Raw genomic sequence first — 26587 nt, forward strand, 5'->3', positions numbered from 1 at the left:
CTTTCAGTGCAACTGTGGAGTTGGTGATAAGTGACGTGGAGTTAAAATATTTCTGTATATTTTTATTTTACGTTCGTAGTCTGCCCATATATTTTGTGGGGGAAAAAATTGTCATCATTTTGTTCTAACCATTTACAAAAATTATACAATCTACATGGTTCAGTTTTTTATTTTATTGTATTTATTTCTCCTTTATTTAACCAGGTAGACTAGTTGAGAACAAGTTCTCATTTACAACTGTGACCTGGCCAAGATAAAGCATAGCAGTGTGAACAGACAACACAGAGTTACACATGGAGTAAACAATTAACAAGTCAATAACACAGTAGGAAAAAAATGGAAAAAAAGAGTCTATATACATTGTGTGCAAAAGGCATGAGGGGGTAGGCGAATAATTACAATTTTCAGATTAACACTGGAGTGATAAATGATCAGATGGTCATGTACACCAGAGATACTGGTGTGCAAAAGAGCAGAAAAGTAAAAAAATATAAACAGTATGGGGATGAGGTAGGTAAATTGGGTGGGCTATTTACCGATAGACTGTGTACAGCTGCAGCGATCGGTTAGCTGCTCAGATAGCAGATGTTTGAAGTTGGTGAGGGAGATAAAAGTCTCCAACTTCAGCGATTTTTGCAATTCGTTCCAGTCACAGGCAGCAGAGAACTGGAACGAAAGGCGGCCAAATGAGGTGTTGGCTTTAGGGATGATCAGTGAGATACACCTGCTGGAGCGCATGCTATGGGTGGGTGTTGCCATCGTGACCAGTGAACTGAGATAAGGCTGAGCTTTACCTAGCATGGACTTGTAGATGACCTGGAGCCAGTGGGTCTGGCGACGAATATGTAGCGAGGGCCAACCCAGTAACTGGAACATCAACTGAAAAATGCATAAACTTCACATGGACAACTCAACCCTATATCTCTAACTATCAAATAGAACGTACAATATGATGTTAATTAAAGATGTTGAATAAATTCAACGTATTTTCAGACAAAATATTATTTTGGCATTTGTGTGTGTGTATCAGACCATAATAATCCAAACAAAAATCAGTCAGAAGGTTGAGGCTTTCAATCAAAGTACAAACAATGCTCCTACATCTTCCATTAATTCATGTAGGACCCTGCGGAAAATCCACATCGTATGAACTCGATAGAGACAAGGGGAGGGGTTTGGGGTTTTTACGTCAGCTGAATTTGATTATTTGAACGGGTCAAGATGGCGGAGAAGAGCGGGTTGAAGCATCGGAATCACTCTCAGCAAAATAGCGAAAACAGCACTTTCGACGAAGGTATTATTTACCCTTAGTTTGCAAATTATATCTAAACATAAATGTAATTAGGTTGTTTTGTGGGATTGACGATAATATCCCTGTTTCATTCTGAGCTAACGTTATCACGGACGAGGGAACGCTATCGAGTTCCAGTGCAGAGCATCCATCCCATTATTCGTTTCCTACTCAACATCACTTTTCAATTTTGGGAAGAAAATGTTGAATTAAAATTAACGTCTTGATTGGGTCTGACTGAAACTAAATATTATGACAACCCAAATGTTTCAGTCCACATAGTCAAAGCCTACCTACCCGGGAATAATAAGTTAGCACTACACAAACTGGCTACTGACTGTTCCTTTTTGTAATTCTAGCTAGCTAATTTGTTATCTGGCTGACATTTACGTCGTACTTGCTAGTTTTAGTAAATCCAGATAATCTTCGTTTTTTTGCCATCTAGCGAACTACCAGTATGTCTTGCCCCATTAGCCAACGCTGGTACCGTATGTGAAGGCATGAACCACCTTATGTCAAAGCTAATGGTAATCTTCAAGTGTCAATGTCATTGTTCGATAGCTATTGGTAGCTAGCTAGCGTGAGCTTGTAAACTGCTAGCTAGCTAGTATTATTGGCTAGTTTTAAATGAATGATCTGACTAAGTACATGATGACCTGCATGACATGTGTTTTGTGTAACTAGCTAGCTATTTTAGTTGGCTAGCTGTCTAAACAATTAGAGCGTTACCTTCTAACAAACCTCTAACGTTAGTCTACTGCAAACAGAATAGCTAACTAGCTAGTAGCCTTGCCTACTTGGAATTAATTTGGCCAGCTAGGCGTTAGTTAGCTGCTGTAGTAGCTGGTCTTATCCACTCTCTTACACAACCTCTCAAAAGGATTAACTAGCTAGTTTGCCTAGGCAGTTGACCATCAATGTTGGAATACTGTGCATACTTGATACCTTAGCTTTACTATATCATTAACTGTTTCAATACTGACTGCATGGAAGTAGGCCATTGCACTTTAACTGCTTCCACTATAAGCCCTAGAGATCAAGTTTGTTTACTTGCAGCAGTTGTTCCTGTAACCTTACCTAGCCCTGCTGCATTGATGCACAAGTTTAGGGTAATCTCTCATGGTGTGTTTTTGAACATTGCCAGCATTGGGGGTTGTAGGAATGGCTTGAGTTGAAGGGGATGTGAGCTTGAGCTCATGTTTTAAATGGATACTTTGGGATTTTGGCAATGAGGCCCTTTATCTACTTCCGCAGAGTCCAATGACCTTCTGGATACCATTTTTATGTGTCCAGTACGAAGAAGTTAGAGGTTGTTTCCTTCAAACTAATATAAAATTGCATTAAAATATATGGTATCCACAAGTTTATCTTACTCTGGGGAAGTAGATAAAGGGCCTCATTGCTGAAATCCTGAACTATTCCTTTAAGTTGGTTCTGCTAATGTGGACATAATTTGGACTTCTTGAAATGAGGCAAGGTCAGAGGTGTAGGAATTAAAACTTCTTGGAATTGTTAGGAATGAAGAAAAAAAAATTCCATACAAGGAGAGAACTGCATCTGAACATCCATCCAAGCATGGGAGATTAAGAGGATGGCACATTTGTAAAATGAAAGCTATTATTGGGATAGGGCAGGAGCCCATCTCCTGTTTCTAAAGTGTGAGGCTACTGTCTGGCTATCCAATTAAATGTTTTCTTATCCAATTTTCTCCCCATTTCCACCCTTAAGACCTAGGCCAAGCTTTTGCACCTCTTGGCTAACATTTGATGTGCTAGCTAGCTAGCTTAGTTGGAGCAGCCATTTAGCATAGCTTGCTCTCTCAACCAACATACATCCCCTGCAGTAATGACGACCTGAGTATGCTTTAATTTGTACTTAGACTGCCTACTGACTAGCAATACACTGAGTTCCAGTGAGTCCAGGTATCATCCTAACATGGCATTATCTGTGACACAACTGTCTGTGGACAACTGCTGACGGAAGAGATCTCTGGCTATAGGATGGTGACTAGGATCAGCTTCCCCTCTCGCAATCCTGACCTTAACGATTAAGTAGGAGAAATACCAAACTGACTCGAGAGCAATGTCTATGCAACTTCAGCCTACACTGATATCTGCGCATGCATCTGAACAGAGTGCTGATAAGTGAGCAAGAGAACATTGGCCTAAGTGAACAACATTGCAGGGCCTAGGTTATAAAAAGCCTAGGTTAGCTCCATTTGACCTGTGGCATGATTTTAACAGATTAGCGTCCCTACCCCATTGACGTTTACATTTCAAATTTGTAAGGTTAGTGTTAGGGATGTCCCAAGAATCCCGCATAGCACTAACCTATTAAGAATGGCTGATTCCTCTAGAGTCTAGACTGTAGGCAGGGAGGCCTGCCAGCATGTCTGAAATGCCATTGAACTCTAGCCTCAATTATTTTTTATTTCTGATGTCATGCAGGTTATAGATCACATCTTGCCCAATATCTTGCTTCATATTCATGGCATTTCAGTATCGATTTCTCAGATTTGTCACGACTGCTGTTCCCTTCATGCAGCAGCCTAGAGTTTACTGCCACCACTGTATCCCTCCTGTCATTTCTCCCCACCTTGACAACTCTCTCTGGTGTTGATGCTTTTTGATTGATGCCCTTTGGGTAAAGGGCTTGATGAGGTACACTTCCGAGGCTCAAAAAACAGTCCCCACTCTACACTAGGGATGTTATGATTCACTAATGGGCATTGGTCCCGATTCAAATCTTGAAGCTAAGACTGCATCAGTCCCAAACAGATACAAATGTATCGTGCATCGGTCAGAAAATCGCTTTGAAACATTACAAATCACAATTCACTTTTTGTTGCACATATTACTTGTATACCTTCCAAAAATACTGTGTTTTGTGACAACTGATGCGTCCTCTCCTTCAGTATCGAACTAAGCGTGTAACTGTGAGTCATTGATCTAAAAGGCATTTTGCATGCCAAACAACTTCCAGGGAATATCAGTAGCCTAGTCAAACTGTTCCCAGTGTTGCGCACTGACCAACGTGCGGTAGGCAGCCTGTTCCTGATCATGCACATCTTCAGATTTTAAATGCTGAAATGGCTTGTGCAATATGAGGCTTTATTAGAGTGACAACCCTTGTAAGTTGCTATGTTATTGTTATCTATGCTGTGTTGAAAATGTTTTTTACCGGAATAAAAGTAAGCTACTGTAGACAACTCTAATCTGCAATAGGCTACAGGTAACATTTGAATACATTTTTTTGATTGTTCAGGTTCACAATCAGCAATAGTTTTGGTAGTTTTGCATTAGACAATCAGTGTATAATGTAGATATACAGGGTAAGGTATACAGGTTTTTAGATATACAGGGTAAGGTTGACAATTTCATAACTAAGACAGTAATCATTCTGCGAGGCAAACTGCATGGCCAAAGTAGGAGAAAAGAAGCTCACTAAACTTCCAAACGGTCAAAACCATTTGATTTTGAGATGGGGATGAAATCCAAAGTTGTGCTATATATTCATTGGCTATGTCATAGCTAATTTGTAAATGTTAAATATTCATACATTACTAGCTCTAACACTTAATCTGCAACAAGGACAAGTTAATTAGTGGGGGAGTGATTTCAGCTAAATTGCCCCCCTGCCCATATCTGATAGTGGTAGTGGGGTGGTAGATGCCTAATCTCCTTTATGGCTCAGATCAGGTGCCTACATGGTTCATACTCCATAATTAAGCAATAAACCCTTAGGGGGTGTGGTATACGGCCGATATACCACGGCTAAGGGCTGTTCTTATGCACAACGCAATACAGAGTGACTGGACACCGCCGCTGTGGTATATTGGCCATATACTGCAAACCCCTGAGGTGCCTTACTGTTATTATGAACTGGTTACCATCTTAATAAGATAATTAAAACAAAATGTTTTGTCATACCCGTGGTATGCGGTCTATTGTACCATGGCTTTCAGCCAAACAAAATTCAGGGTTCAAACCACCCAGTTTATAATTCATGACACACGCCATAGACCTACATCATTTATATACACGTCAGCTCACAGATTCAGCTCATGAGCTCCATTAGCAGCACATTTTTCTAACTTTTTTTAAGAATGGAAAATTTGTTTATGCAACATGTTAGTGCATCAACTTTTTTTATTTTCTTTCTCCAATCAAACCGAATCGCACCGAATAATTTCAAACTAAAACGTCTCGTTCTTGTATCATATCGGATCCTATGTAATCTAAAGTCAGCACAAAACAACAAAAGTCCCTTTTTCAGGACCCTGTCTTTCAAAGATAATTTGTAAAACTCCAAAACGTCACAGATCTTCATTGTAAAGGGTTTAAACACTGTTTCCCATGCTTGTTCAGTGAACCATAAACAATTAATGAACATGCACCTGAGGAACGGACGTTAAGACACTAACAGCTTACAGACGGTAGGCAATTAAGGTCACAGTAATGAAAACCTAGGCCACTAAAGAGGCCTTCCTACTGACTCTGAGATACAACAAAAGAAAGATGCCCAGGGTCCCTGCTCATCTGTGTGAACGTGCATTAGGCATGCTGCAACGAGGCATAAGGACTGCAGATCTGGCCAGGGCAATAAATTGCAATGTCCGTACTGTGAGATGCCTAAGACCATGCTACAGGGAGACGGGACGGACAGCTGATTGTCCTCGCAGTGGCAGACCACGTGTAACAACACCTGCACAGGATCGATACTTCCAAACATCACACATGCGGGACAGGTACAGGATGGCAACAACAACTGCCCGAGTTACACCAGGAATGCACATTCCCTCTGTCGGTGCTCAGACTGTCCACAGTAGGCTGAGAGGGGCTTGACTGAGGGCTTGTAGGCCTGTTGTAAGGCAGGTCCTCACCAGACATCACCGGCAACAATGTCCTATGGGTACAAACCCACAGTCGCTGGACCAGACAGGACTGGCAAAAAGTGCTCTTCACTGACGAGTTGCGTGTTTATCTCACCAGGTGTGATGGTCGGATTTGTGTTTTTTGTCGACGCAATGAGCGTTACACCGAGGCCTGTACTCTGGAGCGGGATCTACGTGAAGGGTCCGTCATGGTCTGGGGTGGTGTGTCACAGGTGCCGATACAGTATGTATTGCAATGGATGTTCCAAACAGGCTATTGATCACTATATGTCTGCTGCAGAGGGACCAGAGAACCATGAGAAAATCAGTCTTGGAAATAAGTGTTGGAAACATATTGGTTCACTATTTAAAAATATGGAGAACAAGCTATGAAGGAAGAATACTGGAGTTTTGGTGCAAGTACAGCCAAATGGCGCAAAAATAATACTGCAATATTATCAAAGCAATATGATGGTTTGTCCCTATAACTATAGTTTTTTTTTTTCTTGCCCCAGTCACTGCCTAATGCACGCATGACTCCTTTTCTATGCACACTGAAATTGCAATATGCTTTCACAGGGCAATTCAGAGAAACCAAACAATAAGATCGTATTTTATAACTTGGCAATAGAACAAGCTATCAAATTATGCCTACTTGAACCAAATTGTGATTTATTATGAGCCGTTTTTGGATTGCATAAACAACAAATTGTGTGATGGTGGGGATGTTGGTGTTGTTCCAAACAAAACCAACCAGTGTGCTTGCTGTAGTTCCTCAACGGCACTGCTAGGAGACCTCAAAAAGCATCTTATAGTTGGAAGACTCTTGAGATATTTGAGTCACTCGCATATTTGAGTCCTCTTGGCTGGTCCCCTGACGTTTGGCATGATAACATGTTGGTATATGAGCAAAGCGCTCAAAATAATGCAGCAAGTCTTCCTGAGCCATGAACTCGCTCTCATCCCGTACCTAGTCAGATCGTTCATCACTTGCTCCTCCCAGCAGCATTGGCTTCCAGCTGCTAATTTGGCCAAACAAGCTTCTATCCTTTTCACGTCTATCCTCATAGGCTGTTAGAACCAATGGGTTCACATGTTTTATGAAAAACTGGCTCGGTTTTATGAAAAACTGGGTCGGTTTTATGAAAAACTGGGTCGAATCAATCTTAAATCTTCCCTTCCCTCTGCTAACCCTTTTTCAGTCCAACTCCCCCTGTAATCTGAAAACCATATTGCCCAGCCAGATATGGTGTAGGCCTAAACCCATTCAGTCCTTTCAGGACTCTGAAGGTGGTGTAGACCGGGACGGAGACTAGTGATTACGCTTTCAAGTTCGTAATGCAGCCTAGCCAAATGGAGACATTGTGAATGGTCATCCTCTGACTGTTACTCTAGATTAGGGTTCCTTGAGGGCTGCAGTGTGTGTAGGCTTTTGTTCCATTCCAGCTGTAACAATGCGACTCCAGGTGCGTTTAGCTAGTGCTGGTCACGAAGAAAGACCTGCACACACTTTGAACTCTCCAAGGACGTGGATGCCCAATCCGGTGCTGCACTAGGTTTAGGCCTATGCCTACACGGACGTTTTCCGGCCACAGGATTCTGCATTGAACATGCTTTTTAGTACAGGTTTAGGTTTGTCTAGGAGTTGTCCAGATGTTACCTGCTGTACCCTAGTCTGAAACTTGTATTTAGTTTAACATTATAATAGATGCCCATTGAGGTGCCCAATCAAGCATCCTTATTGCCCATATTAAGCCCTATAAGACAAAAGGCTGTTTCGGTACTGCAGCACAAGGCAGGATTATTTATACGAAGCGTTCGGTCATGGTGGTCAGTCAAGGCCATGGCTATGATGAACAGTTGCTTGTTGTGTAGATGTTTATCAAGTTATTCAATTAGCATAGCAATTAGCACAAGACTGGTTGCTTTGCCCTTAAAACCCCTTAAATGTCACGCTCGTGTTATGCTGACCTAGTCTGAAATGACGAGGCTTTATTTGTCTTGCGTTCTGACTTGCCGGTGATGACTGCAGTGTCGTCTTCTGTAATGTGGTGAGGGTGGCTGCGTGTGCCCCTCATTATGGTCCCCCTCTCCCAATGGGCTGACTGTCCTTGGGAGGAGCCCTCAGTCTTTATTAATGAAAGAATTTGGCAGGGGAGGCCGACTGATGTAGCGCTGGCAGGGCTGCACAGTCTGCCTGCTAGGTGTGTGTGTGTGTGCGTTTTTGTTCTAACTGCTCTAACCACTGTTTGTTTCATACCCCTTCGCAAACTGCAAACTTGGCAGCCCAGTTCCTGCCACTTTGTTTCCTGTTGTGCATTTCAGGGAACGTATGGTACAGACTGTATTCTTTCAGATGTTTCACCCAAAGAGCAGCTCAACTATTCAGAGAATATCAGCATATATTGTAGTTCTTCATTGAATTGCGTCCATAAAAGGTTAATGATAGTCATTTAGGCCTACTCATGATTACTGCTCTCCTATCGTTTGACTTGAATGTTACTGTGGCATAATGACATGTCTGAAGTCAAGAACCTTTGACATCAAAGCTTGTGACTTATGTCTGGGACCCATTATTGATATGACTGCAGTCTGCTGTTTCTGATGTTTGAAGGGACGGTTCCCACAAATGAAATTATTTTAATCTCTTCCAAGGACCTTACTGGTGTGATCAGAGCGGGAGTCTCTCAGACATAGACTACCGGTCTAAACCACACCGTAGAAAAACAGGAAGCAGAAAGGCAACCAGACACACCAACTTGCTGCTAGCTAACACTACATTTAGAAAACAAAAGAATCTTTGACATCCCGGAATCTGCAGAGTACCTTTTTGATATTTTTAAATGGATATTATAGTTCCTATAAACCTTGGCCTTGTTCCATTAACCCAAGGTTTAGACTAGATACCGGTAGGTTTAACATGGCTACATATTAGTCTTAGCATCATTGAGTGGAAAACGATGGCGTAATGGGTTTAATATGCCCCAAAAATTAAGTTAAAGTAACACAGTTGAATTTATATTGTGGATGAACTAGTTTGCATATGCAGGTCTCTGTGTAATATCCACTTTATATCTAACCAGTAACCACTTTCAGGTTTGAAATTGTTAAACTCTGATTTGGGAGGTTGACCTCTTAAGTTATAAATTGAGGACCTTCCCTTTAATGATCCTAAACATCTCTCCCAGGTGAGCATGGGGTGGAGGATGTGCCTCATAAGATGAGCCCTGAGGAAGAGAAGGCCCTGTTGTCGGAGGAAGATGCGTTGTCGGCCAGGCCGGTACAGATCGTTGTGGCTCACGAGGACGACCACGCCTTTGAGCTGGACGAGGCGGCGCTGGAGCGCATCCTGCTGCAGGAGCATGTGCGCGACCTCAACGTGGTGGTGGTGTCGGTGGCCGGTGCTTTCCGCAAGGGCAAGTCCTTCCTGCTGGACTTCATGCTGCGCTTCATGTACAACCAGGTGAGGCTATACACAGGTGTTCCTTGTACAGCCTACATGTACAATCAGGGCCTAAAATGAACTCCACCAGCCACTGTTAAAATGTTTTTTTACTCAAATTACACCAACAAAACTAAATAAAATAGATGTAGATGTGCATGCGTTGTAATCTTTCTAAAACAACAAATGTATTGCTAGTAATGTGGTACATGATTTAATGTTTGTGACCCTATCACAGGTTACCTTGGTAATGCAACGGTTTCTGCCTGTAAGATTGAGTGGCTAGTAGCTGCGTTGTCTCGTCTTCCCTAGCAATTGAAACAATGTAAATAGCCAAGAAACACAAGGACTAAGTCTCACTTCGGTAGACTTTCATTCCAAGTAAATTAGACCTACTTTTATGCCTGTACCAGTGCTTCTAAAAATGTATCTTTCACTCAGCTCAGCCCCCAGCCAGGCAGTGTTGCAACACTAGTTGGGATAGGCTATAGAATTCGTAGCTCTGACTTTTGAGATTAATTTACCAGCTATGAAATGGTTTTGAAAACGGAAATATGCTACTGCAGCATTTATTTATCTATAAATGGGCTTTTATACATGACTTACAACCAGGAGAGGGAACACACAGGCTTATGTGCATTGTACATATACTACATAAGAGAGACCACATAGGCATGCATTGTTACATGTAGAATTAGTTGTATTTAGGACACTTCCTGGGGTCAGCTACATTAAGGCATATACAATTTAAAAACACTAAGTGGCCGCATGTGTGTTAGTGTGCAGCCTATACGGACAACACACATGCTCTGACCCACCAGGTATGGAAATACACAGGAAAGCAATGCAAACACTGGCTCTCAACCCGCCAGTCTGGAACATAGTAGAATATGAGGCAGGGTTCAACGTTAACCTGTTTTTTTTTTTTTTTTTTTTTTTTTTTTGAGACGACGTAAACTTATGCTTTTGGCTAAGTAGATAGACGTCAGTCAATTTCCAAGTAGAAATTCACTTGGCGGCCAGTAGACTTCTGATCTACTTGCCCCGACCGAAGAAATTGATGTCAAACCCCTGTGAGAACAGTAGCACGGCTCATGTCACATGTCTGGTGAACTTAATGTGGGTCTGAGTGCTTTGTGACCTGTGGGATTTCGTTGCATTGAAGAGCTGCAGCTGCGCTGTGAAATGATCCAGTGGCACTTATTGAAAATGTTGCCTGTGTTGGGCTACTTGGCAGTGCTTTGGGACATCTGCTAACATGAGTGTCCTTTGAACAAGTAGGACTTTCAGGACACACTATTGGCCCTGATAGAACATTTTACAAGGATGGACTTCAAACAAACTTGTTAGATGAAATCACACAACTAACCAGAAATTATACTTATCTTGAGTTGGAAAACATTGTCCTCATACTTTTCACTGAAAGTGAAACTGTTAAGAGCTGCGAGGAATTCATTCATGCCATTCATCGGACGCTTAGGGAGTAAACTTATCAGGATTTCTGCCACAACTTGCTAAACCCTTGTCAGTTAATTACCTTTCGCTGTTCATAACTTGTTTAAGGGGCTGACCATAATCCGTTTGAGCTGTGCTTAAAGCTGATTTTTGGGCAGCACAATGCTTAGGACTGTGGCCTGCTTTTGCAAGAACTCTGCCCTTTATTCTGGGAATAAAGGCTGCTTTTGTGTGTGGCCCTCGGTTTGAGCGGGGATCGGCATCAATATGCAACTCAAGTATGCTAACAAACAGGAGGGTCTGGGTTAGGGGAGTTCAATAAGTAAAAATACCTATCCCCTAGACACTTCATGCATATCTGGAATACATCTGATGGGTATAAGCAGGTACTGTGGTATTTATTGCCCTCTAATAGGCTTGGTAGGGACTGGACCATATTGCTCGCTTATACCTTTCAGGTTTACATGAATTGTCTAGGGGAAATGGCTAGAGGTTGTTTCTGGGCAAGGCCAGAGAGGACTGCTTCAGTCAACCAGAGGTGTGGCACTAGCTACATGGCTCATATGATCTTCAATCTCCTGCTTTGTCCTCTTTGTCCTTTCAGACATCCTGCTCCTGGCTGGGTGGGCACGAGGAGCCACTGACAGGCTTCACCTGGCGGGGGGGCTGCGAGAGGGAGACCACGGGCATCCTGGCATGGAGCGACGTGTTTGTGGTGGACAAGCCAGACGGGAGCAGGGTAAATACAAAGTTGCTTTTCCCTTGGATGGGCACACATTTTCTCCCAACTAATGTTGAATTGTTTTTAAGACCTTGCTCTCCAAAAGTAAAGTTTCTGATATTTTCAGACCACTAAAACGATCAAGATGAGTCCATATTAAACGCCATCAGTTGTGAAGCAAAATGTGGAAATGATATGCCGTTTATCGTCTCCGTTCACTTTGGATTGCGGCATATAGTTGGATTTATAAAACAGATTTACGATTTGATTTTGGAGTGCAATGTCCCTTTTAAAGACACAATTTCAAATTTCCAGTTGTCCATTGGTTATTTCAACTGATTTAATACCCCTTGATTGGTGAAGAATATGACTTTGTAATTGATTTATCCTTTAAGGTTGCGGTTCTTCTAATCGACACACAGGGGGCTTTCGACAGCCAATCAACCATCAAAGATTGTGCGACACTGTTTGCGTTGAGCACCATGACCAGCTCTGTACAGGTATGACACTCCCCCCTCAGTGTTGTGTACCGTTTATATTAAGGTATTCATTACTCGAAGTAGGGGAGTTCTACACTGTGCGTATGTTTAATTGCCATTATTGAAAAAATCAATAATAGGGAACTGGGTGACTATAGGCTGTTTGGATGAGGAATGCCACTCTTGCTATACACCTTTTGCCAGTAAGTATCAGGTTTGAGGAATTGAAAAATTAGACATTTTCCTGAGACTTGCGTGCATGTTAAATACAGTTTATGAAGTTGTATTGTCATGTGCTAGTTCTAGACTGACTGAATACCAGACTTTCCTCCTCCCCATACCAACTTTTCAATTCATGCAAAACATTGATTGAAAGTGTGATCTCTGGACTTTAGTACAGGTTATTGATGTTTTGATGATTTGTCACCCGTTAGGTTTACAACTTGTCTCAGAATGTGCAAGAAGATGACCTTCAACATCTCCAGGTGTGTGTGTGTGCACGCGCGTGTTTGGATTGTTTTGGATGGTGGATTTACAATCTTCAACACTGCTTTGGCCATGAGCTTTGGACATTGAACTCCACGAACAGATGCTGTAACTTGAAAAGGATCTTTACTTTGTTATATCATAGCTCTCCAGGGGGAAATGTCTACATGATATTCCTTTGATTATCATCCATGCAATTGGAACTATTGTACTTAGTGGGTCATAAGTAGAGCACTTGTATGGAAGTGTATAGCTGCTTCCTCCCTTGTTAAAGATACACAATGGATGTTTTTAATTGCTAAATGAACTTCATATTTACTTGAAATGTGACTGTACAGGGTACCCCTTTTGGCTCGAGCACCCCTAGAAGCAAAGGTTATATATAGCCTCTCTAAAACCTACTCAACAGAAGACTCTTAAATGAGGCGTGTTATTGACATCACTGTCCTATTAGACGGCAAGTCAGCTGCAAGACTTCTCGTTGTTATTAATAGATTGTTTGACTGACTGTTGACCTTTTTGACGAGGACGTGGAGTATTACTCTGATTTATAGCTGACTTTTGTTTTTCCCTTCCTAGCTCTTTACCGAATATGGAAGGCTGGCCTTGGAGGAAATCTATGAGAAACCCTTTCAGGTATTGTCAAATTTTTCTGCTGCCTTTCCTGAATTAATGGCCTGCAACGCGTTTCTCATTGGATAATAATGAAGAGGAGATTTGTAAGTAATTGTGATGGCGCTAATAGGCATCTCTAGTCTTATTTCAATATGGCTGCCATTACTTGACACTTTGTTTAAAGTCTATAGTCCTATAGTATCTTTAATATTTATTCCTTAATTGCCTTCCACAACAGACTTTAATGTTTCTTATAAGAGACTGGAGCTACCCTTACGAGCATCCCTACGGCTTGGACGGAGGGAAGAGTTTCCTGGAGAAGAGATTACAAGTACGCATTTTTTCACTTGCTCCATTTGTTTTAAGAAAATCAGAGCTTTAACTTCTCTGACATTTCAGGAACTAAAGCACTTACACACGTTCTAATTATGCATTCACTGTTCAAACAGCCTGGTTTGTTTGCGCAGTCGTGCCAACTCCTATGGACAATGTTATGACAACGACCAGTAGTAGGCTGTACAGCACATGGAAAATAAAAGCTGCACACTTGGGTTCTGAAGGAATAAATGTAATGGAAGCCAACACTCCTACAGCTATGCTGCCTTCATCAGGGTTTTAGCACAAACCGATCTGAGACGGGGCTAATTCAAACACATATTTGTCCAACCATTTACTTGAATAAGCAAGAGTCTCTCCACTGTGTGCAGGTGAAACAGAACCAGCATGAGGAGCTGCAGAATGTCAGGAAGCACATCCACTCCTGCTTCTCTAACATTGGCTGCTTCCTCCTGCCCCACCCCGGCCTCAAGGTGGCCACCAACCCCAACTTTGATGGCAGACTCACAGGTACGCTATAGGAAAAGGTTGCTAAATTACTCTTGTGGAAAGATTGCACACCTATCTCTGAGAGCATGAGCAGTGCCATTGAGGGCCATCTCTATTTTAAAATGGTAAATTTCCTCTTTTACTTCAGTGTATTGACAGTTCATGGCGCTGCCCATGCTAAAACAGGCTTTAGTCAAAGTACCCCTTAGCCAACTCTCAATTCCAAATAAACCAGCACCTACCCCAAGGCACTCCTGTAGATGTGAAGCAATTGGATAGGTCTAAGCATTATGGTCAGATTTCTACCAAGGCAATCAGAAGGTAAGGTGAAGCAATTACCATAACGCTATATGTATCCAATTATCTCATATCCAGGTGTGCATAGGGAACATGGTTCACTGTAGACTTGTATTCTTGGATTTTAGAAGAAAAGTGCTACATAAATGCGATCAATTACAATACAACGGTAATCTTTCAAAGTTATAACGTGTTTGCCTTTATAGTTGCATTTAAGGTCAGATGGCGGTTGGTAAATTTTTCACTGGTTTAAAAGGGAAATGTCAACAGACCTTTTTGAATAAAAAAATACATTTCCCACTTGTTACTCCCTCTAGATATTGATGACGATTTCAAGACTGAGCTCGTCAAACTAGTGCCAATCTTGTTGTCCCCGAAGAACTTGGTGGAGAAAGAAATCGGAGGATCCAAAGTGACGTGCCGAGACCTTGTACAGTATTTCAAAGTAAGTCAATCGTTTCAAACATTCCTTTTGAGCTTATACCTTGCCATCATTAGCCGGCCTCCACCCAGTGCCCTGAACTTAGTCACTGTCACTAGCCGGCTACCACCTGGTTACTCAACCCTGCACCCTCGAGGATGCTGCCCTATGTACATAGACATGGAATCACTGGTCACTTAACTGTTTTACAAATGTTATATGTATATACTGTATTCTAGTCAATGCCACTTTGGCATTGCTCGTTCTAATATTTATATCTTAATTTCGTTCTTTCCATTTGCGATTTGTGTATTATTAGATATTACTGCACTGCTGGAGCTAGGAACACAAGCATTTCGCTACACCCGCAATAACATCTGCTAAATATGTGACCAATAAAATATGATTTACTATATACCTCTCCTTTTTATATACCTTTTTTCCCTCCTATACCTTTCCTCTTTAATACTTTTTCTTCTTCTGAATTGTTTTGTTGCTTGTTTTTCTTTTTTGGCACAGGCATACATGAAAATATACCAAGGGGAGGAGCTACCTCATCCCAAGTCAATGTTACAGGTAGTTAACTCTCCAGATAGTCAATGATACATTCCCCTAACAAATAACTGGATTGTGTTACGAAATGGAATAGAATAGTTTGATACTGGGGTAAAACTGGGAGGTACTGCCTGAATTTGTCCAATTCAAAATCCTTGTTTTGTTTTCTGTTGCAAAATGTTCATGCTCATGTTTTCACTTGTCGTTGACCAAATGTATTGTGTAGCATGAACATTCGTGGCGTCCCAAAGCCTTTTAGACCTTATGATACCGTTTGTCACCTGGTCAATGAGCAATTAGCAAACAATATGCTTTTACTCATGGGCGTGGGTAGGTGTGCCCCTTTCTGACCAAGATTTGTCTATTTAGAGGGCCCTTTGGGCTCGAACACCCCCAGAGGCGTATTACCTCTGGGGGTGCTCGAGCCCAAAGGGCCCTCTAAACACGTATTCCATATAGCTTCTTTAAAACTTGAGTAGAATTTCATGCGTATGTTTAATGTTGACGCACCAAAGGGACCTAATCTCAGGACGGCTGCGTTTTCCCCTCTGCTTTCTTCCGCTGTCACCTAGGCAACGGCTGAAGCCAACAACCTTGCAGCTGTTGCAGGAGCAAAAGACATTTACAACAAAGGCATGGAGCAGGTAATTGAACAATTCACTTTCAGTTTTAAGCATCCAATTTAGCATCTGACTAATAAAAGCAATCGAAGCATTTACACCTGTGCAGATGAGTTGTGGCATGTTACTAGCTACGTTATACTCGAGATTGATTCAGTTGTAAAGCTTTTTTTGTTCATTTAACCACATCTTAATTAGACAGCTCTAAATACACTCTGTAAATAGCTCTGTTTTTGCTCTCAGCAAAGTTGTGCCCTCCTAGCGCCTACATCGAGATATGTGATGACTCCTTGTAGATCTGAAAGGATTTTGTTGATTTAGTCCCGTGTATAGCACCCCTTTGTAGTCTGGTGTGCAAGATGTACACACTTAAATTGTTTCTTCTGTATTGCTCTATACTGAACAAAAATATAAACGCAAAATGCAACATTTTCAATGATTTTACTGAGTTACAGTTCATATAAGGTAATCGGTTAATTTACAGTGCCTTGCGAAAGTATTCGGCCCCCTTGAACTTTGCGACGTTTTGCCACATTTCAGGCTTCAAACATAAAGATATAAAACTGTATTTTTTTTGTGAAGAATCAACAAGTGGGACACAATCATGAAGTGGAACGACATTTATTGGATATTTCAAACTGAAAAATTGGGCGTGCAAAATTATTCAGCCCCCTTAAGTTAATACTTTGTAGCGCCACCTTTTGCTGCGATTACAGCTGTAGGTCGCTTGGGGTATGTCTCTATCAGTTTTGCACATCGAGAGACTGAAATTTTTTCCCATTCCTCCTTGCAAAACAGCTCGAGCTCAGTGAGGTTGGATGGAGAGCATTTGTGAACAGCAGTTTTCAGTTCTTTCCACAGATTCTCGATTGGATTCAGGTCTGGACTTTGACTTGGCCATTCTAACACCTGGATATGTTTATTTTTGAACCATTCCATTGTAGATTTTGCTTTATGTTTTGGATCATTGTCTTGTTGGAAGACAAATCTCCGTCCCAGTCTCAGGTCTTTTGCAGACTCCATCGGGTTTTCTTCCAGAATGGTCCTGTATTTGGCTCCATCCATCTTCCCATCAATTTTAACCATCTTCCCTGTCCCTGCTGAAGAAAAGCAGGCCCAAACCATGATACTGCCACCACCATGTTTGACAGTGGGGATGGTGTGTTCAGCTGTGTTGCTTTTACGCCAAACATAACGTTTTGCATTGTTGCCAAAAAATTCAATTTTGGTTTCATCTGACCAGAGCACCTTCTTCCACATGTTTGGTGTGTCTCCCAGGTAGCTTGTGGCAAACTTTAAACGACACTTTTTATGGATATCTTTAAGAAATGGCTTTCTTCTTGCCACTCTTCCATAAAGGCCAGATTTGTGCAATATACGACTGATTGTTGTCCTATGGACAGAGTCTCCCACCTCAGCTGTAGATCTCTGCAGTTCATCCAGAGTGATCATGGGCCTCTTGGCTGCATCTCTGATCAGTCTTCTCCTTGTATGAGCTGAAAGTTTAGAGGGACGGCCAGGTCTTGGTAGATTTGCAGTGGTCTGATACTCCTTCCATTTCAATATTATCGCTTGCACAGTGCTCCTTGGGATGTTTAAAGCTTGGGAAATCTTTTTGTATCCAAATCCGGCTTTAAACTTCTTCACAACAGTATCTCGGACCCGCCTGGTGTGTTCCTTGTTCTTCATGATGCTCTCTGCGCTTTTAACGGACCTCTGAGACTATCACAGTGCAGGTGCATTTATACGGAGACTTGATTACACACAGGTGGATTGTATTTATCATCATTAGTCATTTAGGTCAACATTAGATCATTCAGAGATCCTCACTGAACTTCTGGAGAGAGTTTGCTGCACTGAAAGTAAAGGGGCTGAATAATTTTGCACGCCCAATTTTTCAGTTTTTGATTTGTTAAAAAAGTTTGAAATATCCAATAAATGTCGTTCCACTTCATGATTGTGTCCCACTTGTTGTTGATTCTTCACAAAAAATACAGTTTTATATCTTTGTTTGAAGCCTGAAATGTGGCAAAAGGTCGCAAAGTTTGAGGGGGCCGAATACTTTCGCAAGGCACTGTAAATACATTTATTAAGCCCTACTCTGTGGATATCACATGACTGAGCAGGGGCGCAGTCATGGGTGGGCCTGTGAGGGCATAAGTCTCCCCCCCCCCCCACTGGGGAGCTAGGCACTGCCAATCAGAATGAGTTTTTCCCTACAAGGGCTTCATTACAGACAGAAATACTCCTCAGTTTCATCAGCTGTTTGGGTGGCTGGTCTCAGACGATCCCACAAGTGAAGAAGCCGGATGTGGAGGTCCTGGGCTGGCGTGGTTACACGTCGCCTGCGATTGTGAAGCTTGACCGTACTGCCAAATTCTCTAAAACGACAAGAGCCTGCTTATGGTGGAGAAATAAACATGACATTCTCTGGTGGACATTCCTGCAGTCAGCATGCCAATTGCACGCTCCCTAAAACTTGAGACATATGTGGCACTGTTGTGACAAAACTGCACAGTTTAATAGCCTTTTATTGTTCCCAACACAAGTTGCACCTGTGTGTAATGAGCATGCTGTTTAATCAGCTTCTTGTCAGGTGGATGGATTATCTTGGTAATGGAGAAATGCTCACTAACAAGAATGTAAACAAATTTGAGTGAAATAAGCTTTGTATGGATCTTTTATTTCAGCTCCCGTAACCAAGACTTTACACGTTGTTTTATATTTTGTTCAGTGTAGTTCTCCAAGATCTGAGGGGCAAAGAGATGTCTATACTTAGAGGCTAGGGGTTGATTTGCGATCGGAAATGTTCTTGCATCTGTCAGATGCCCAGCCCATATGGGCTTATAAGACACTGAATATTCAATAAGTAAATGAGTTGCAGTATGTGTGTGTCCCTCATAGCGAACTCCCCTTTCTCCCAGGTTTGCGGAGGCGACAAGCCCTACATGGCCCCCGATCAACTGGAGCGTGGCCACGCGAACCTGCGGCAGGTGGCGGTCAAACACTTTCGCTCGGTCAAGAAAATGGGCGGCGAGGACTTCTGCCGGTGCTACCAGGAGCAGCTTGAAGCAGAGCTGGACGAGGCCTTCACGAACTTCATCAAGCACAACGATGGCAAGAACATCTTCTACGCGGCGCGCACGCCAGCCACGCTCTTCGCCGTCATGTTCGCCATGTACGTGGCGTCGCTGGTCACGGGCTTTCTGGGTATCAACACAGTGGCCATGGTTTGTAATCTCATTATGGGCGTGGCACTGGCTGCACTCTGCCTATGGGCCTATGTGAAGTATTCCGGCGAGTTCCGCGAGGTGGGCAGCGTCATCGACCAGGTGGCCGAGACCCTGTGGGAGCAGGTGGGTGATCCGGGAGTGGAGGTTAGGGAGGAAGAAATGCCTGCGTCTCTTGATCAGACTATTATGCATGTTCTGTTTCTCTTTTGCTTGGGCTCTTTCACTCACTTCTATTTCTACGCCTCTCATCTCCCTTTTAATGTATACATTTTTTTTCCCTGCTCCCTTTCGCTCTTTTCCTGTCTCACCCCATGTCCCCCTTAGTGCTTACTCTTTCAGTGTTTGCTCCCAAACTCTTTCTCCTGTTATTTTCCTAACCTATCTGGATGTGACTGAATGTGATTCACCAAAACCTCTTTTCTCTCTCAAACCAGAATTTCCTTATCAGCCCAAAATGTGGTTCCTTATCTGTATTTCTCTCTGGTTGAACCCTGATTCTTTACCCTTTCCCCAGAAGTGTGCACCCGCCACTTAAAATAAATGTATTAGTGTAAGCGTTGTTTCAACCACTGAGGGAGGGTGCAAGTGCACACTTTGGTAGAAGGGTAGAGAATTGGGACGCCTCTCTCACTACTATCCCCACTAATTAGTGTTCCATCTTTTTTTTAAACTGTGCTTGCCACAGAGGACTCCACGAAAGGTGAGGTGGACGGAGGGGAAGAAAGGCTCCATCTTTTGTCATTTTGGAGGCAAAAATACGTCACTACTAATGTCATTAACATGGCCACAATACTTCCCTTGCCTTGTTTTCAGATATTTTCCAAACTCTTTGAGGTGGCGAGGAGTCGAGTCCAGTTGGATTCCTTAAAAACGACCCAGAGAACGAGACTGGCCTCCAACAACAATGTCAAGAAGAAAAACTAGCCCCTGCCGGTTTTCCCCCTTCGCTTGGTTTCCAGTGTCCATTTTTAGGACTATATATAAATGTTTTCTTTTTTGATAGCTCATGGTCCCCATGCCATGCTGGTTTAGAATTTAAAAACTGAATTTTATACCTGGTTCTCACCACAAATGTAGAGTACAGGTTGGCACTTTCATGGTTGATTTTGTTTTCTCATTACATGTTGAGGGGATTAAGAGGTTAAGGGTGGGTAGGGTGACATTGGGTGCTTAAGTTTTATCACGTGTGTGCATGATTAGCTGTCACGATTTCCATTTTTGGTATGGATGAACGTACTAACGAACAAATTAAGCTTGCTTTCCTTGCTCCTTTCACTCCACCTCCAGTTGGTTTTATTCTATTTTTTCCCCCACTTCCTTTCATCTGATGTCACCCCGTCTCCTCCTTTTGTCTTTCCCAAAACTCTTGTCTCTCTCCCCAGGTGTTGAAGCCTCTGGGCGATCACTATATGGAGGATAACATTAGGCTGAGTGTGGTCAACAGTCTCTGCTTGTCTGAGCGAGCAGGTGTCGCAACACGCCAAGTTAGAGTAAATGAGTGACCGACGGTCCGCTTCCCACACTAACATTGCCAACCTGCCCGTAGAACCAAAGTTTACAGCTTTACCCTCTGTAATTGGTCATAGCTGCTTGTCAACTAACTCGGGCACCCAATGAGAAGGCGGCATTACGAGCGGTTAGCAGTGCGGGGAATGATGAGCCCGCCTCTTTTTCCTTGATCAGACTGCTGATTGGATGTCTTGTGAGATCCATCCCCCCCCTCATGGAAACTGATTGTTATAGTGACAGAACATTTTGTGGCAATTTATTTAAGCAGGACATTTTTCAGCTCAGTAGTTTGTGGTTGTCTGGGACAGGCAGCGTTTAGAGGTCTGTTTAAACCACAATTTACTCGTCTTTTCTGTAAGAGCTTTCTTGTTTTCCTTCCAACTTGTCTGAGTGAATGGATAACAATCAATGTAAGAACAACCACTGCCTGCTTATCAGTTCAGTATCACCCTCCCCTCACATCTCTCAACCAGTTGCTCTTAAGATTAATAATTTTGTATATTTCTATTCTAGTATTAGAATTGTTATTCTGTTGAAATTATTCCATCCAGACCATTACCACCAATGTGCTGTTTTGTACAGTTTTTTTTTTTTTACTCATCCAAAATGGGGCATGTGTACGAAATATACATATATAAATACATTTTCTATACCTTTTTTGTAGCTGGAAGAGCAATGGTTGTGGTAGGCCACTGTGCAGTTTACTGTATTTAAATGAATGATTTTGTGATTTGTGTATGTCCAATAAATTATTTTTTATATACATTTGTAAAGTAATCCACATTGAGCACTGCAATTCCACCCCTGCTGACAAATGTTTGTTAACTTAATTTGTCTTCTGTTGCAGTTTAAAGTTATTTCGTTAATTTATTTTTCAATACAAGATTAAAACAATACCACAGTATATGAAGTAATGCTTGCTTGGTCCGTTTGTACAGACCGAGGGCCCCCCGTACACATTCAGCAGTGTTGGGGTAGTGAACGACATGTAGTAATTTAACTAGAAGTACACTTTTTTTTTTTGCGAAAAGGAAATAAAATATAGGGGACGTAGGTGATTACCTTTTTTGACATCAGACCTGCCTAATTCTAATTTGAAACAGTTTTAATAGCCTAAATTCCAGAATGACTCGTTCTTGCAATGTGTAGAAATGTCAGATTTAGATTTATCAAGCAGTAGTTTGGATGTAGTGAACTACTTTTTCAAGAAATGTATTGTTCTTAATGGTAGCTTAACTTGTCCCAGTGTGAAGAAATTGGTAGCTTGTTAAGCTACATATTCAGAGTAGCTTCCACAACACTGACATTCAGGCTGTACAACTGAGCAATGCATTTGACAATGGTTGTGACAACTGATATGCAATGTTTACACGGCTATTGATTGGTGTCTTCACAACACCTGTAATTTTTGTGCAGAAACTCCATTGTATCACATGTTGTATGCACAGGAGACTGGTGGGCGGCGCTATAGAGGGATGGGCTCCTTGTCAGGGCTGGAATGGTGTCAAGTGTGGTTTCCATGCGTTTGTGTTCGATACTGTTCTATTCCATTCCAGCCATTACAATATGCCCATCCTATAGCTCATCCCACCAGCTTCCATTGGTTGTATGCCATTTGTACAAATTTGCTGTACAGGGCAAGAATGTTGACCCAGGGATTGGTACAATTTGGGAAAGTAAATTGTCTTTAATTGTGGCTTCATGGTGTAATAGTGAGGAAGTTGATAATCTCTATTTCTAGCTCCACAATGAGATGGGGTGCCGGCCACCCTGCCAGCTTAGTGGAGTCTACCACTTGCACAGTCTGTGTAGTCAGCTCAGCTATTCCAATTGAGACCGTGTCTGCTTCGATCTAGGTTGGGCAAAACTAAACATGGCAGTGTTTTGCTTGAGCAATCTCACTGGAATAAAGACCTACTCCATTCCTGTCATTATTGAAAGAGATTGTGATATCTCACAATAGGGCTACTTCATGTTAGATCCCTCACTTTCAAGGCAGTCATAGTCAATGAACCAATCACTGATCAACACCTTGATGTGATTGACCTGACTGAAACATGCCTAAACCTGATGAATTTACTGTGTTAAATGAGGCCTCACCTCCTGGTTACACTAGTGACCATGTCTCGCAGAGGTGTTGCTAACATTTATGACAAGTTATATCTACTGTTTACAGGCCTCCTGGGCTGTATACAGTGTTCCTCTCGGAGTTCCCTGAATTCCTATCGCACCTTGGTAGTCATGGCAGATAAGTCACATTTTTGGTGACTTCAATATTCACATGAAAAAGTCCTCAGACCCAAACCAAAGGGCTTTCGGAGCCATCATCGACTCAGTTGGTTTTGTCCAACATGTCTCTGGACCTTCGCATTGCCACAGTCATACCCTGGATTTAGTTTTGTCCTGTAGATCTAAATGTTTTTCCTCATAATCCTGGACTATGGGACCACCATTTTATTATGTTCACAATCGCAACAAATAAGCTGCTCAGACCCCAAACAGGGATTATCCAAAGCCGTGCTATACATTCTCAGACAACCCAAAGATTCATAGATGTCCTTCCTCCACCTACCCAAGGACGTTGGATTACAGAAGTTGGTTAACCACCTGAGGATCTAAATTTAACCTTGCGAAATACCCTCGATGCAGTCTCCACCTAAAAACAAAAAATGGCCTCCCGGGTGGCGCAGTTCTAGCTGTGCCACTAGAGAACCTGGTTCGAGTCCAGGCTCTCGCAGCTGGCCGTGACCCACAATTGGCCCAGCATCGTCCAGGTTAGGGGAGGGTTTGGCCGGCAGGGATATTTCTGTTCCATTGCACACTAGCGACTCCTGTGGCGGGCCGAGCGCAATGCATGCTGGTAATGCATGCTGACACATTGGTGCGGCTGGCTTCTGGGTTAAGCGGGTGTTGTGTCAAGAAGTAGTGTGGCTTGGCTGGGTTGTGTCTCGACCTTCGCCTCACAGCGTCAGCTGTGCCACCAGAGACTCTGGGTTCGCGCCCAAGCTCTGTCGTAACCGGCCGCGACCGGGAGGTTCGTGGGGAGACGCACAATTGGCCTAGCGTCGTCCGGGTTAGGGAGGGTTAGGGATATCCTTGTCTCATCGCGCACCAGCGACTCCTGTGCACGCTAACCAAGTTTAAAAATAAATACATTATTTTGTATTATTCATAATACAAAAATCAACTTACATTGCTACATCAAACATGTCTAGCAAACCAAACACAGGTATTAACAATGCTCAAACATACAAAAAAGAAAATACAAAAAAGAAACAATTTAGGTGCAATTATATTCACTCTGAAAATATCTTATTATAATGATTCATGAAGATGTTATTATTTTTGTTATTCACTAGGGTTAGTGTTTTAATAAGATAATTAAATTCAATCAGAAAAATTGGTAATTTTGGTATAGAATTTTGGAATTTTTGTTTGTGTGTAAAGTATTTGGCAACAAGAATAAAACAAATTAACAATCATTTCAGTGGTTTTGTTATCATTGCAATAGTAACATATTATATATTTGATGTTAAAATTATAGGCAGTGTTCATAATGGTAAATAAGTACTTTGCAAGGTTTTCCCAAAATTCTGACACAAATTTACATTCGAAGAACAAGTGAGACAGATTCTCACCTTCTTTTTCACAGAAAACGCAGATATCATCAATAGCCACAAATTTGGACATCATAGAATTACATGGATATATCTTATGCAAAATGTTGAAGTGCACTTCCTTAACTTTGTTTGGTATACAGTATTTGTAAGGTCTTAACCATGCATTTTCCAGACAATGTCAGGAATAAGCATGTTACAGAAAAACTTTCCTCTCGGTGTAAAGTTGGTTTTGTGAAGAATTTGTCTTATATATTTATTACAACAAGATTTCTCAAGTAAGCCCACGCCTTCCAATCTGAGTTCTGGATAAACTTTGTGATCATTCCCAAAATTAAGATTACTTTTCATAAGTGTAGTTAGACCACTGGGAAAGGCTTTGATCACAGAAATATACTCTCTGAGAGGTATTGGAAACTCTTTCAATGTTATAAATTGTTCATATGTGAGAATATTACCCTTGTCGAAAATATCAAGGACAAAGTCAATATTCCTCTCATGCCAGCTGGGGTAGAACAATGACTTATTCCTTACAGTTATGTCTGAATTATTCCACAAAAGAGCTTTATGAGGGGAAAAATTGTGCAGGAAACATATTTTCCAGGCCAGTAAAGCTTGTTGGCGAAATCTAGCCAATTTAGCAGGTAATCTTTCGGGAATATAATTACATTTCAGTAAAAATTTAAGACCTCACAATTTATTAAACACATTATTTGGAATGAAATACCATATTGAATCAGTATCGAGCAAAAAAATGTTCAACCAGTTTATCTTGAAAGTGTTATGTCAACAAAGTCCAACACTTCTAGACCGCCTTCAGCTCTTTTGTTAGTAAGAACATATTTTTTTAGTTTGTGAGGCTTATTTTTCCAGATGAAGTCGAGAAAGGTCTTATTGATCTCTTTACAAGTAGCTGGATTTACACATAACGATAATGAGGGGTACACAAAACGAGACAGTCCCTCTGCCTTGGACAGAAGTACTCTCCCAAGTATAGAAAGATCTCTTTGTAGCCAATTATTAAATATATTTTTAGTTCTCTTAATTTTAGGAGAGAAATTCAAATGTTGTCTAAGTGGTTTTTTGACAGATGTATTCCTAAATATTTAACACAGTCCTTTACAGAAATATTTTCAATTTCTTTATCATCAGAGTCAAACAAACATAAAATTTCACATTTAGAAACATTCAGTTTTAATCCTGATGCAATAGAAAATGCAGATATAGCATTAAGGGCATGTGCGACCTGGTCTTTGTCTCTTAAGAAAAGAGTAGTATCATCAGCCAGTTGGGAAATTTTGATTTCTTTGTTAAAAATGGTTAAGCCATTCAAATTTGCATCATTCAGAATATCTAGAGATAGAAGTTCCACAACCAAAATGAATAAAAATGGCGAAATTGGGCATCCCTGTCGTACACTTCTGTTGATACTAAATCTTTTGGAAGTATTAAGGTTTAGTAGCACAGAACTATTTATATCTTTGTAAAACATGCAAATTACTTTAATAAAATGTTCACCAAATCCACAAAGTTTAAGAGACCTAAAGAGAAATTCATGTTCAATTGTGTCAAAGGCTTTACAGAAGTCCAGAAATAGGACAACCGCATCTGAGTCAATTGCATCTGAATAATCTATAAGGTCCAAGACTAAACGAATGTTAGAGTTTATGTGACGGCCCTTCATAAATCCTGTTTGAGTCTCATTTATAATGGTATCTATTCCTTTCTTTAATCTTTTGGCATAAAGCAGAGCAATCAATTTGTTTATTTAATAAAGTAATTGGTCTCCAATTGTCAATGATAGAAGGGTCTTTATCAGGCTTCGGAATCAGTGAAATAAGGCCCGCTAACCAAGGTTGCCAGGTGCACGGTGTTTCCTCTGACACATTGGTGCGGCTAGCTTCCGGGTTGGATGGGTTGGTTAAGAAGCAGTGCGGCTTGGTTGTGTTGTGTATCGGAGGACGCATGACTTTCAACCTTCGTCTCTCCCGAGCCCGTACGGATACGGGTACCGGATACCACGAAATTGGGGAGAAAAAGGGGTAAAAAAAAAAAAATACAAATAAATAAATAGACAAGGCATCTAAACCTTACAGCTGCGTAATGGACCCTATTCCAACTAAACTATTGAAAAAGCTACTTCCTGTG

The 26587-nt window shown here is 41.6% G+C and overlaps 1 protein-coding gene across 3 annotated transcripts; it reads left to right on the top strand.

The window, feature by feature from the left end:
• Window positions 1–1191: 1191 nt before the first annotated feature.
• LOC139364535 (atlastin-2-like) lies at window positions 1192–21729 on the top strand. 3 transcript variants are annotated; one of them, XM_071101339.1, is made up of 14 exons: window positions 1216–1294; window positions 9353–9627; window positions 11666–11800; window positions 12178–12282; window positions 12696–12746; window positions 13327–13383; window positions 13601–13693; window positions 14070–14208; window positions 14802–14929; window positions 15425–15481; window positions 16033–16104; window positions 19005–19436; window positions 19999–20013; window positions 20127–20437. In XM_071101339.1, exons 1-14 carry the CDS (start codon window positions 1222–1224, stop codon window positions 20235–20237), a joined length of 1743 nt encoding a protein of 580 aa, XP_070957440.1. In that variant the 5' UTR covers window positions 1216–1221; the 3' UTR covers window positions 20238–20437. The 3 variants fall into 3 exon arrangements, with proteins under 3 accessions (XP_070957442.1, XP_070957440.1, XP_070957441.1); XM_071101341.1 differs by lacking the exon at window positions 19999–20013 and having other exon boundaries at window positions 1192–1294; window positions 20127–21729; XM_071101340.1 differs by lacking the exons at window positions 19999–20013; window positions 20127–20437 and adding an exon at window positions 20696–21729.
• Window positions 21730–26587: the final 4858 nt, after the last annotated feature.

The sequence above is a fragment of the Oncorhynchus clarkii genome, chromosome 13 (genome assembly GCF_045791955.1).
Source record: "Oncorhynchus clarkii lewisi isolate Uvic-CL-2024 chromosome 13, UVic_Ocla_1.0, whole genome shotgun sequence".
NCBI classification, from domain to species: Eukaryota; Metazoa; Chordata; class Actinopteri; order Salmoniformes; family Salmonidae; genus Oncorhynchus; species Oncorhynchus clarkii.

Coding starts and splice junctions, on each gene's coding strand:
- LOC139364535 (XM_071101339.1), top strand. CDS start 1,222: ATGGCGGAGAAGAGCGGGTTGAAGCATCGGAATCACTCTCAGCAAAAT. Junction 9,628..11,665: donor TGCGCTTCATGTACAACCAG/GTGAGGCTATAC, acceptor TTGTCCTTTCAG/ACATCCTGCTCCTGGCTGGG. Junction 13,694..14,069: donor TCCTGGAGAAGAGATTACAA/GTACGCATTTTT, acceptor CACTGTGTGCAG/GTGAAACAGAACCAGCATGA.